This window comes from Ochotona curzoniae, unplaced genomic scaffold (assembly GCF_017591425.1).
Source record: "Ochotona curzoniae isolate NIBS_2020 unplaced genomic scaffold, NIBS_Ocur_1.0 contig_1014, whole genome shotgun sequence".
NCBI classification, from domain to species: domain Eukaryota; kingdom Metazoa; phylum Chordata; class Mammalia; order Lagomorpha; family Ochotonidae; genus Ochotona; species Ochotona curzoniae.
In genome coordinates this window covers 26,946,035-26,959,674 of record NW_024464920.1, presented here as the reverse complement: position 1 = coordinate 26,959,674, position 13,640 = coordinate 26,946,035, and the positions used below count along the sequence as shown (strand labels likewise).

The following is a 13,640-nucleotide window of genomic DNA, read 5'->3' as shown; positions in this document are numbered from 1 at the left end:
AGCAGTTCAAATTTTAGCTGTTCTTTAAACTGTTAAACTTTATTATAAATTAAAATTTCTTTACAAAAAAAATTGCACATAATATTTGATCACTCTTAGGTTCTGATGCACTGGCATTTGCAATAGTTTTCTTTAATCTTCAAGTTAAACAGTCTCGGCAAGGAGTCCAGAACGTAGAAAGGGCGATAAACAACCCTGTTAGAGCATTCAAGTGCAACTAGCAGACTTGTGGCCATGGCAGTTACACTTTCCTTAAGATGGACTGCTTAAGGTTTAAATCCTGAAATGAAGAATAATCTCAAAAGATTTAAAAAGGAGTAACTAAAAGGGACTGCCTGCTTTTTTTGGGTGGTGTTCTTTTTTTTTTTTTTTGCTTTTTTTTTTTTAAATATGTATATATATATATACTGTAAACACAGCTCTGGCAATTAAATCCCAAACAAGAATCTCTCAGGCATCAGAGAGTGTCAAGTGAATCAGGAATAGCACAACATAAAGAGGAAAACGTAAAAAAACAAAAACAAACAAAAAAACAAAAACAATTAAGTAAATAAATGTCAGTCACTTTCAGGAACTATACTTACGTACATGATGTTATGAGAATCTGGCAGGGCCCAGAAACAGGCCAAACAGGAAGTTCATTTATCCAACCGAAGAGGATCATATTCATTTCTTCTGGTTTTGAGGAGAGGATTTTGAAGGGGGCTTGATATGATCATTACTGCCTGTCTGCTTTACGCAGACCTTAGCCAGGGATCAGCCTAATCTTGAAGAATCATTCAAATAATTTTGGCAATTATTATTAGGACTTAGAACTGACTGCACCCAGTGTTCAGTGATTCTTGCTTTCTGCTTTGTTACTGTTTAAACTTAAGAGCTCATTTAGGCTGACTCCAATCTCTTGGCACTTGGAAACTAGTTTTCTCAGGTTATCAGTTTTACCTCCTTCTGATGCTTCAAACAAGAGTTGCTGTAAAAGATAGGGAAGCAGAGAAGTAAGACTTAGCTAGAGTTTCAGCATTACCACATCAACGGATATGGCACATGCAGAAAATTTATAGGAAAACATCAAGGTAAAATAAAAGATAAAAAGCATTACATCTTTCCATAGTGATGCACAAAGAGGTAACTTCTGTAAGGCTCTCTGATATAAACGGTGGACCTACAAGATAGACACACACACAAATTTATCAGAAAACACGAAGTAAAATCCTGTCACAATTCTGTTTAAAGAATGGTTACTTCACAGTACAGCCTTTCACACAGAATGTTTGTGCTGGTTTTAGGATGTCCAGCTACAGTTGTTGGAATGTTAACTTCTCCGCTTTATATTTTTTAAATTGAGAAGCCAACAAAAGGGGTAGAGTACCCTAAAAGTGACTCATCTGATATTCAATCATGGCTTACCTCTCTTTGTCCCTTTAGAACAATCTCAGCAGCAATGGCTCTAAGGGAAAAAAAGGAATATAGAAAAGGGAAAAGAAAAATTTATATAGCTTTGAACAAAATGAAACACCACCTCTGGCAGAATACTGACTGTGGGGATCTGAATACATAACTTCCTGAAAGATACAGGCTAACCTTCCAAGGAGGGGAACCTACAGCAAAAAGAAAAATTCAACATGTTTTATCAGCATTACAAGTAATCAGTGTTTTGACTGCAAGTAATGTTCATGGGAAAAACCCTCATGAATATTACTGAAAAATACTCAGTTCTAACATGTTAAATTAAATTCAGACCATATTAGGGGAAACCCCACATTTCAAGTGATGGTCTTAAAATGTATAACAGAGGTATTTGTTTTATAACAATACTGTATCTAAATGTTCTCCTTCAAGGAAAATTCAGCCTATCGTTTTGGTTTTAGAGACAATTATTAACGAGCACTCGCTTAACTCTTGCTATTAAGACTCAGCAAGTGCCAAAAGCAAACCTAAATTATTAGAGATCCAGGAAAAAAAAAAAAAGATGCCATTTCAATTTACCTGTCTGCAGCAAACCTTATAAATAAAAGCAATAGCTATATAAACATGTACATTATTGTTGCATTACATTTTCCAGGTGGCCAGGCAAGTTGGGATATTATATGTAAACATCTTGGCTTGAAGTTTCAGAATCTGAACATTGCTTTCTTCCCATTCATGCTGAAGTAGCCTGTAAAGTACATTCAGAAAAATCAACAAAGAATTGCAATACAGGGAATCCCAACATGTACTACGAGCAGAATTGCTGATAAGGTATATTTCATTTTGGTACTGAATTTCATCAAGACCAATCAACAAATATTTTAGGAAATCCTACTCGAAAATAACCTGGGGTAGCAAATATGCACAAATCAGCAAGAAATCCAATCAAAATTTATGCTTATTTTCAACAAAGTAAAAGAAGGCTCATGTATTTCTACGTGATACTAAAGCACCTCTCCAAGTAGCACTCCTTCTAATCCTAAGTTTTAAAGTCATGATTGATATACTCATATACATTCAATTTCTTGATATTTTCATCAGAGTATACTCATCCTGGTTTCTTGAACTAAACTGTAAATAAAGTGACTAATTATTAAGCTCTCTATTCTCCTGAACAACAACAACAACAAAAAACCCCAACAACAAAAGACCAAAAAACAGGAACAACAGGAAAAGAAGCACCAGTAGCCAAAAGTGAGGATTTACGAGCAATATCAACATTCAGCCTGTAGATATTCTAAAATACTTATATTAGAAACTAGCAAAAACATGACCATATTTTCTGTGTTACAAATTTGACCAGATGATTTAGTAATTCAAATTTCTGCAACTAGCTTCTTCAGATGAGCACACATACCAAAATACTTAATTATAAAACATTATTCTTATCTTATTAACGTTAGGCCTATGAATTTTTCTTTTTAACTCAAACCATCTTCTGTACACAGATACAAAATGAAATGTAAATGCATTAAGACCTAAGAGAATATCTGGTAAATATTTTGCATCTTACTATCCATAACAACCATAATCAATTATAACATACAACTGATGCAGCAGGAATAACTACACAAATGGAATCCAAAGCATTACTATGTAACGTACCTTTCTGAATAAAATATATAGCTCTGAAAAGTGAAATGGGTTTACAGACAATCCACCAAGAAATGTCCAGATCTATTGCAACTGAACATACAAAGGCATAAGATTACTGATTTCAGATATGGTTTGAGGGCTCAAGGTCCAGGAAACCTCATTTTAAATGAGCATCCCAGATGAAGCTAAAGTCTGATTCAGAAGTGTGCTATTTGAGGGCAACTGTGAAAAACTTTCAATAAAACATGATTACTGCTTAAAATGCACATGCTAGGGACAGACTGTATGTGCTTAGGGAACACAGAAAATTCCTACTTGAATGATTTTTGTCTTACAATTAAGTGCTTTTTTCAGAAGCAACCAGAACACTACTCTGGCTTTTCTGTGAATGCTCAAATATTGCTTAATAATACTGAAATCACTGTTTCATTAAAACTGTTAAGACAATTTTAAATGAGGGCTGTACTATTGGGCTGAGAACCAAAAAACAATTCCGTTTTACTTACCTCAGGGCAAGTCCAGAATTAGTTGGCATAATTGAGCAAAACCGTTCCAAGGTTTTGGAATGCTGAGTCTTTGGAACACAGCTCAAATAAAAGAAAATAACCTGTAAAGGGTTGAGGGGGGAAAATGAATGCAACCAAAATGTGATATCCAATTACCTATGTATTTTAATGAGAAAACCACAATGGTTTTAAGACATGAATGTATAAATTATAATAATGCATGATGCTGTGAGTTATAATTCCTACGTTATATTAGTGACTTTCCAAATATGAATTAGGAAATATGGTCTAGTGATGAGAACCATGTACAGAACACTGACAAGAAGCCAGAAGTTGGGTTCCTCATTCCTGAGTCTACCTTTACTTGAAGTATAGGTGGGCAAGTCATGGGGCTAATAATACCTGCCACATCTTGCTCATGGAATGCCCGTGTGTAAATGACTTAATGTCCATAAAGTGGTTTGAGATCCTGGGATAAAGAATGGCATAGAAGCACAAAAGCATAGTAATAGGTTATCCTGATTAGCAACAAGACCACCCCACCAAACGGGGAAACAAAAAAATCAAGCATGTAATTTCTGGTCTAGATTGAGTTTTAACAGGAACTTAATAGTCTATCCAACCAAATGAAATAGAATCCTGAAAATGAAACAAAATGAAAACAAAAAACACTTTGCTTCATTATCTATAAGATATCCATAGAAAAATATCATTAACCTGATTGTGCTCTTAAAATTCTAAAAGGTGTCCTTATCAACAACATGAACATCTAAAAACATTGTACAAGGTGTGCAACTGCACCTTTCTCACACTGATGTATAGCTACATTTGTTTGGTGAAACAGTAACAAAAAGCAGTTATAATACATTAGGCCTATTTTCTTATTTTAAAATTAAAAATTTTTTCACTAACATTTGTAATTACTCAAGTAAAACATGTACAAGTATTATGATAGAATCCTTTGATCTCTCTATGTTAGTACTAAACCCTTCGATTTTGATTTCATGATAAATTTTCTTAAATATAACACAATTAATATATTCACTTCATCATAATAAGCCTTAAAGTCTGTTTCTAGACTTGGGAGACAAAAGTAAAAATTACAATAAAAAACAGTGAATGCTAGGAAAGTGGTCCTAGGTAAAGCACTGCAGATATAAAACTTAATCACGCTAAAACAAAGCAAAACAAAACAACAACAAAACAAAAACAACAAAAAAACATTTTGTACAAACATCAAAAAAGAATTACACATCCTTACCCTATTATGAAATTCATAGTTGGACCAGTAATCAGCACTGCTAAAAGGAATGGGGTATCGGGCAGGGACTGTAACCAAACATCTATTCACTAAATCAGTAAAAAACATGAATTCCTGGACTTTGTTTCTGGATCCAGCAGCTCTATTATTGGCAAAGACAAGATAACTGCCAAAAAAAAAAAAGAAAAAATAAAAAAAGTAACAATTTAGAATAATTAAGCGAGTAATTTTCTAAGAAAGCTGAATACCCTTTTCCCCTACTATATTCTCTTTTTCCAAATGCCCATTCTTACTATCAGAAATTAAACTTACTCCATCCATATCTTCTGTACTATGTCAGATCTCATGGCCACCCCTAATGCTGCCTCATATGCCTCTATTGTTTCTTTAACATTTGATTGAAGAGGATGACAAAGGCTGTTCAAAAAATGAAGGAAAACACACATCTCTATTTCAGTTTTATTAGGGAAAGGAAATGAATCACAAAACACATTGTATACATTATAGATATTACATATACATTGTTATAGACACATATCTATATAATATACACAAGAAACCTTTCCTTTAGACTTCTCATATGTGTTAATTATTAGCACCTCCTTCAATTTGATTTTAACGTCAGATTAGTTTAACATTGTAACTTACTAATAAATACCAAATGCAAATATGCAACATTACTCTCCACAGCAGAAAACATCTCACCAGTAAATCAGCCACAAATAAGGAACTTGGTGGTTAAACATATCATCATCAAAATTCCCTTTGCATAAACAGGCTGGAATGTCAAGTGGTCCTGGGATATTTAAGAGATATCTGAAAAAAAACAAAAATTCAAATGTTTTCAAAATATGCCTATGTATACCCGGACTAAATGCTAAAAAAGGAAAAAGAAGCCCTGTTTTAATGTAAATTTGATTGAAATATTTTAAGAAAGAAATAACTTTTTCCATACATATATCGTAATTCTTTGGTTGCACTTCTAGGATCATGTATTGATTTTACAAATTTACTGATTTACATGTGAATGAACAGCCCCCTTCTAAAATGAATTTTTATTCTGTCTCCAAAAGTAGCCAAATCACTATATCCAAATAATTAAAGTAGAAAGAACAAATAAGAATACCAAGTATTTGACAATTCCCTGAAAAATCAGTACTTTTCTTACAAAAAGTCAAGATTTATAAACAGCAGTATCTGAAAGTTATCTTTCATTCACTAGCATTATTTAAATAAGTCTACCCATGGAAGAAATTTGACTTTGGCTAATTCAACTTTCCTCTCAATGTAACTGAATCTGTATATATTTACTAGCATTTTCAAGAACAGCATTTTAAAAGGAAATACACTGATGTAAAAAATGGCTAATTGATATAATATTTATATAATGATTGCAAAGAGAAAAGCTTTAATTGATTAGATAAGCTGTATGAGAAGTTAATGCAATGGTGACTTTTGCCATAACTACCTACACTTTAATGTGATTCACTGACTCGGCTTTTAAAGATTTTAGTCTACTGAACTGAAACTAAGGAAGATCAAAAAGAGATCAGATCTTATCTATGTAAGACCCTATAATCCTCAGGCTAACTTTCAGGGTGTGTATGTGTGTGTGTGTGTGTGTGCATGCGTATGTGTGTTTTAAGAAAATACACTTGTTTTATGTGAAACAGAGAGATCTTCCTGTCTGCTGGTTCACTCCCAAATGTCCTCAACAGCCAAGACTGGGCCAGGCTGAAGCTAAACACCCAAACACAATCTGAGTCTCCCAGGTGAGTGTCAAGAACCTGAGCACTTGAGCTGTACTAACTGCCTCTGGGCAGAGGGACACAAAGCAGAGAAGCCAAGACTTGAACCATGGAAGATGGGTGTCACAAAGCAGTGTCTGATGTACTACACTAAAATGTCCCCAACTTGTCTCATTTTTATATTAAACATCAAAAATGCAGTTGTCAGAATTTAACTTCAGGCAAGTATCTGGTTTTATAATTTTTACTAACAGAATTTAAAGGTATCTTAGATCTCCTTGATTTCTCTAATAAATTTTGACTATATTTATAAATTTTGAAAATTATACATTAAGTATGGCAATGCCAAAAACTATCTATTGCCCTTCCTACAATATCTGACCCCAAAGAGGACTTCCTAAATTAACAGAAATGTGTAAGTTTTGTGTTTAGTCATGTCTAAATAAACTAAGCACAACAAACATACCTTGTTCTTATAACTCTTAGTGAATTATGACCATTTCCACAAAAGAATCTAATAAAATGACTTAAACTGGCTGGGTCTTCTTTGAAACTAAACCCCCAATCATAAAGGAACATCAGGACCAGCAAGTCTCCACAAAGACTGGCTCAGCCCTGCAGTATGTACTCTGCCAGATTTGAGAAGAAATCTAATCCAAGGAAAGAAGTTAAACAGTCTGTAAATTCTTTACAGAACAGCTTCTTTTCTAATTTGCATTTAAAATTATTCTGCTTGTAATCACCTACAAATCTGGATGTAACAAAGTAAAACTTGAGGAACAACATCAAAATCACAATATCACTGAACAAACTACTGTAAGCAAGCCAACATTAAGACCCAGATCTGGGCAGAAACACTAACTCCAGTAAACCTGAAACAAAATCACGTTCACTGGAGTTAGCATTGTGGCAAGCAGGTTAAGCCACCATCTGTAATGCTAGGATTCATTTGGGCACCAGTTCAAATCGCATATGTTTCATTTCTGATCAAGTTCCCTACTAATATGCCTGGGAAAGTAGCAGAAGGTGGCACATGTACCTGGGCCTCTATCACCCACATGGAGACCCCTGATGGAGTTATGGTCTCCTGGCTTCAGCCTGCTCTATTTACAGCCACTACAGCCACTTGCGGAGTAAACTTTTGGATGGAAGGTGTCTGTTTTTCCGTTTCTCGAGCTATGCCTTTCACATAAATACATAATTTTTAAATTGTTGTGTTCACAAAAAGTATGGGTAGATGAACCATTTACTTAACAAAAAAAATTTTTTGAGTCACTTACAATTTGTTTTACCATTGTTACAATATGCAGTGGGAAGGGTCAGGAGGAATAAAAGGGAGCACCTCAGGAAAGAAAACTATCTGCAAGCATGAATGAGACTTGCCAATGAAACACTGAGACTTTGTTTTCATTCAATAGTATTTCCTGCAAGTTTTTAAGAGATACTGAACTTTGTTCTTTATAACATGTAATAGAAAAAAACCATAAAATATTTTCCCTTTGATGGTTTACTTAGAATCAGCGCTAGGCCACTTCTATAAATAGTTTTAATGGAACACTGCCCTGCTCATTCATTTTCATAATGCCCAATATTGTTGACTCCTCACTGTAATGCCACAGTTGAGTAGTAATGACAGACCACATAGCTTGCAAGCCTCAAATATTTACTTTCTGGCTTTTAAGGATTGCTGAGCCCAATTACAGAGAGATGAGGAAAGGAACAGAATGTTAAAAAGCCTTGAGGCTGTTACAGTAGCTAATATGCTTGGGATATGAGCATCCCATACCAGAATGCCTGGATTCAAGTTAACCTCCATTCCTGATTTCAGCTGCCTATCAACGTGCATCATGGGAGGCAGCTCAAGCAGTGGGTCCTTGCACCCACACAGGAGACCTGAACTGACCCCGATCCCAGCCACTTGCTGAGTGAACTAGCACATGTGGTGTCTCTCAATAAATAAAGAAAAGCCTCCCTAAAATATCACTTTATACTCTTTCATGGCTTATTATTATTGGGACAAAAAGTCACAGCAAAACAACTAAAGACAGAAAATACAGAGCTCTATGAGAAACTGACAGTGGAGGGAAAAAAACTCTTTAATTTCTTAACAGTTAAGAACACACACACAAGTTCAGAAGTTAGAGCAGTTCTCTTCAAAACTGAAAATAGAAAAACGCACGCAAGTATCACTTAGTGACTACACATTATTAGTCTAATAAATTAAAACTTGTGCTTTCAAAAAATCCCTAATATTGCCTCAGGATAAGTTGCTATCATATCAAGTGCAAGTATTAACAATAAAGTAAAATAAAAGAGTCTCAAAGCCCAACTTCTGCACAGAAATACTTTACTCTTGCCTCTATTCATACTCCTCCATAACACTTCTGTGAGTGTTCCAGTATGTAAAAATCAGCCAGAACTATAATCAACTCACAAAGACATTACAGTCATTCGTCTGAATCCTACCATACCTCTGATTACTCTACAAATCGGTTCTACAACTTACCGAAACAGATCCAAATCGCTGTACTTCTCAAATCCAGGCTCAAAGAAGGAAGCAATAAACTTCCGCAAAAATGGAAGAAGAGTATCACCTTGATTCTATTTAAGAGAGAGGAGAGGCATACGTATTAGGTTTACAAGACTTAATTAAAATGTTTAAGGGTGGTTAACAAGTACAGGGTACAGTTGGAGAAAAGCGAGTAACTTGCAGAGTTGTATAGCATAGCAACATAACTAGGATAAAAAGTGAGTATTTCAATACTAGAATAAACTGTTAATGTTAATACAAAAATAAAATTCTAGGAGTGATAGATACGCCAATTACCTGATCTAATTACATAATGTACACATTGTGCCCAAGCAATATGTGAATTGTCACCTAAAAGAGTATTTTTTAAATAAGGAAAGTTTCCAGTAAGAAAACGGTCTTAAAAATCATGACTTGGGGCCTGGAGTGATGGCCTAGCAGCTAACGTCCTCTCCTTGCACTCACTGGGATCCCATTAGATCCATGTGTTGTTCTAATACTGGCAGCCCCATTTCCCATCCAGCTCCCAGCTTGTGGCCTGGAAGAGCAGTCAAGGATGGTCCAAAGCCTTGGGACCCTGTACCCACTTGGGAGACCTGGAAGAGACTCCTGGCTGGCCGCTTTGGGAGTGAATCAACAGACAGAAGATCTTCCTCTCTATCCTCCTTCCTATATATATCTGACTTTGCAATAAAAATAAACAAATCTTTAAAAAAATCACGAATTAGATTAAGCTTCTTGGGTGGGTAAAGGAGATGGACTTGGAACATACCCTAATAATTTCTGCCCCCTAATTTCTGAAACCAATCTAATCATTGAAAAGCTTAAGAGCAAACACAACCACAGGCTTGTTGTCTATTATGCGTTTGGCAATGTGGGAGGTGCTGACAATATGACTAAGACACAGAACTCGCCCTTAAAGAATCTTAGTGTAGGGCCCGGGGTGGTGGCCTAACAGCTAATGTCCTCGCCTTGAACACACTAGGATCCTATATGGGCACCGGTTCTAAACCCAGCAGCTCCACTTCCCATCCAGCTCCCTGCTTGTGGCCTGGGAAAGTGGTTGAGGACGGTCCAAAGCCTTGGGAACTTGCACCCGTGTGGGAGACCTGGAGGAAGTTCCTGGATCCTGGCTTTGGATCAGGACAGCACCAGCCATTGTGGCTCACTTGGGGAGTGAATCATCAGACAGAAGATCTTCCTCTCTGTCTCTCCTCCTCTCTGTATATCTCACTTTGCAATAAAAATAAAATAAATCTTTGAAACAAAAAAAAGAATCTTATTGTAGTGCTTAACTACACCCATAAACAAAAGTACCAGGCAATGTTAAGACTATGGCAGAGTGTAGATATCTGGTTGCAAAAGCAAAAGGACTGGGAAATGCTTCTTAGAGAGGCTGGTAAGAAAATATGAAAGATAAAAATGTTGTATTCAATTCATAATATGAATTATGAATCATTTTTACCTGATAAATGAAGACTTTGCACATGTGATAAAAAACCTCTGCATTCTGGGGATTTTTTTCAAACGCAGTAAGCCACACTTCTCTGGCTTTATCATGCTGATCTGTTTGCAAATATAAACTGGCAAGGGCTTCCAACAACTGGCAGTTCGTGGGACAGGATTCCAATAAACATTTACAAAAATCCACAGCAGTCTCATACCTTAACAAGGGAAAAAACAGCTAAACATTTGTCAATATTAATTTTTAACCTAAGGTTAGTGTGTGTCAATTAGGTTTTACCTCTCCAGGAGCTGGTAGAGCACGATCATGTTTGTGTAAAGTGGGAGGCAGACCTCGATCTTTTCTTCAGCAGTAAGGCTCTCATCTGTGCAGGCTTTCACTGCCTCTATCCAAAAACATCACAACGTGACTCAAATGTCAGCTATTTCATTATGTTAGGTCAAGTCTAAGACGATCTGCTCTCTGCTTGTCCTTCACTTCCTTCACCTTTACCAAATTCTTGGTTTTAACCAAAGCAGATACTCAGATATCATCTCCAAATCCCTAAAATTCAACCCCACATCCTCACTTCACTGGCAGCACTACAATCATCTGATCTGAGTTCTCACATCAGTGTTTTCTTAAACAAAAAACTTATGTGTTGCAATTATCCTAAACACCTAAAAAAAGATTAAAATCAGAGAAAATGAATTGCCATTTAACTTTTGCCTGCCTGTTTACTTCAAATGAGGTCTTGCTCTGCTGCCAATGACATGTCTCCCCCTAAGTTAGATCCTTCCCTGGCTCCGCTAAAACAAACTCTCCCCCTTATTTGATCTTGTTATTTCTGTACAATGTTTTACTCTGCACAACCATTACCATTTTCTCTGCTCAACAGTTGCATGATCTCCCAGATTTGCATCATGCTGAAACATCTCTTGTTCACTTACTAAGACTGAAATTTAACCAAACCTAAAAGCTCCCTTTATTTTATTTAGCAATACTCTTCCTTTTACTTTTAATTTCTCCTTGCCTCTGTTTCCAAGAAATTGTTACTTCCTTAGTCTAATCCATTGACTCCATTCTCCTTTATCCCTTATAGCTGCTGTCATTTTTTCAGAGAAAATATTGCTTAACTACTGAAAGATTTACTGATAGCATATTTAAAAATGGTACAGCTTCTTACAATGTGATCACGTCTTAACTCTTAAACGCACTTCCTATGTTCCAATTGCCCATGTATGGTCCATTTCCTTATTTCTTCTGTTAACAGCTATTTTCATTTGGATAACCAAAGACACTCTCAAATACTACCACTACTCCCCAAATTGGTCTTTGCAACTTAAATCTTCTCTACCTGACACTTTCTTTTCTGACATTTAATGTTTGAAAGAACTCTCCACTCTTTCAATTCACTTATAAATCTATTTCGTAAGCTCCTGTTTCTAGTATTTTATTTACTTAGCTTCCTTAACTGTAATGTCTTTTCTTTTCCTTCCTCTCTACATTGGGCTGTTCAACAAGCGTTAACTACACATTTAATACACTGCCACTAAAATCAATATAGGACCTTGGGAAATACTACACAAAGAGAGCACATGTCTTTGAGAAAGTTCACCTTGCCACATTATAGTTATAATTCAATGATTCACTCCCACGTTTCAAATCTTCGATGAAGAATTCCTTAATCATACCAACCTACAGCAATCTTTTCCTTTAGTTTATGACTTATATCAAATTATTTTTAACTCACAGATCCTCGTCCTGTTGCACACAATTTGGACTATACACGGATACAGTTAAATGGCTTTATATGTTAATAATTATGTCACATGTATAGATTTAAGGTTATGTATTTCTTTCAGGAAAAACAGGCTCTGGTTTATATGTGTTCCACAGCAGATAACATCAATTAGTTTACAGTAATAATGAAAGTCATTGATGAGCTGAAAAAGATCCTTTTAAACTCAGAACTGCTAAAAGAAATAGCTACCTATCTAATTCAAGAAATTCACCAAATATCCATGATGTGTATTATCTACTTATGATACCCTTTATCATAATCAGAAAAATAAGTAATACAGTAGCACCTTTCATAACTTTCATAAATATGAATGCCCATCTTGCCTGATCCAATCCTTATTCTTAACAAAATAAAAAATTTTACAACACATACATTTATTCCACATAATTATAAAGAAACATAATAATGAACAAATTTTTACTTTAAATGTCGATGCTATAATTTTTGACACATAATAGATGTTATGAAAACTTACCTTCAAACACTGCTAACAACATGTCAGGACTGGTCTTTACATCTTCAGCTACTTGCCACGGCATTACAAATAGTTCTGTACTAACAATTCTTGAAGGATTGGCATTCGAAGGATCATAAAATTTTGAAGGGAGACTGTTGAATTCAATAAGATGTATGTAGGCCAGCCATGCCAAACATCGATCACTTGTTTTAAGGCATTCAGCTAATACTTCATCATTAGCAGATTTTAATGCATTCTAGGTAAAATTTTAAAAAACATTAGATCTTTTAAAAAATGACTGCCTGTCACAAAATTTAGCATTAAAGTAAAAAGGACATTTCTTGGAGTAGTTCCTAAATACCTAAGTGAGAATTCTAACAGTCATTAATTTTTTAAATGAAAAACAAACAAAAAACAAAAACCTCCAGATATATCAAAACTAGACTGTACAAACTTTATTACTTACATAATGAAAGGAATTGATTTTCTGGTACAGAACTGTCATTATATATAAAAAAATCTAGTAAAACAAAACAATAAAAGCAACTATAAAAAATCCTATACCAAAAAAAGGATTATTAACCAATCATTTTTTTGTTTGAAACTTGCCATTTATCTGATGTTCACTTAAAATTTTTAAAATTTTTTCTTTATCTATTATCACCAAGAAAATAAAATCATAGTTATAGTTACACAGTACTCTGCAATTTGCTAGTAAGTGGCAAAGTAAGAATTCAAATATAAAATCTATACTCTCACCATTGAGCAAAAAAATACTAGCTCAAATAACTAAGGTTTCAAAAAAGTCTTATTGATTTGAGTGGGAG

At 35.0% G+C, this 13,640-nt stretch overlaps 1 protein-coding gene across 1 annotated transcript in view; it reads right to left on the bottom strand.

The window, feature by feature from the left end:
- Positions 1–388: 388 nt before the first annotated feature.
- The window catches only part of ZFC3H1 (zinc finger C3H1-type containing), a 46,503-nt gene continuing 33,251 nt past the window's right edge, over positions 389–13,640 (bottom strand). The window contains exons 24-35 of the mRNA XM_040981670.1: positions 12,832–13,069; positions 10,853–10,958; positions 10,574–10,772; positions 9,085–9,179; positions 5,536–5,646; positions 5,143–5,247; positions 4,831–4,996; positions 3,570–3,670; positions 2,054–2,155; positions 1,408–1,447; positions 1,100–1,162; positions 389–970 (exon numbers count right to left, since the gene is read on the bottom strand). Of these exons, the coding sequence (XP_040837604.1) occupies positions 833–970; positions 1,100–1,162; positions 1,408–1,447; positions 2,054–2,155; positions 3,570–3,670; positions 4,831–4,996; positions 5,143–5,247; positions 5,536–5,646; positions 9,085–9,179; positions 10,574–10,772; positions 10,853–10,958; positions 12,832–13,069 (1,464 nt within the window). The 3' untranslated portion in view covers positions 389–832. The remainder of the gene's footprint in view (positions 971–1,099; positions 1,163–1,407; positions 1,448–2,053; positions 2,156–3,569; positions 3,671–4,830; positions 4,997–5,142; positions 5,248–5,535; positions 5,647–9,084; positions 9,180–10,573; positions 10,773–10,852; positions 10,959–12,831; positions 13,070–13,640) is intronic.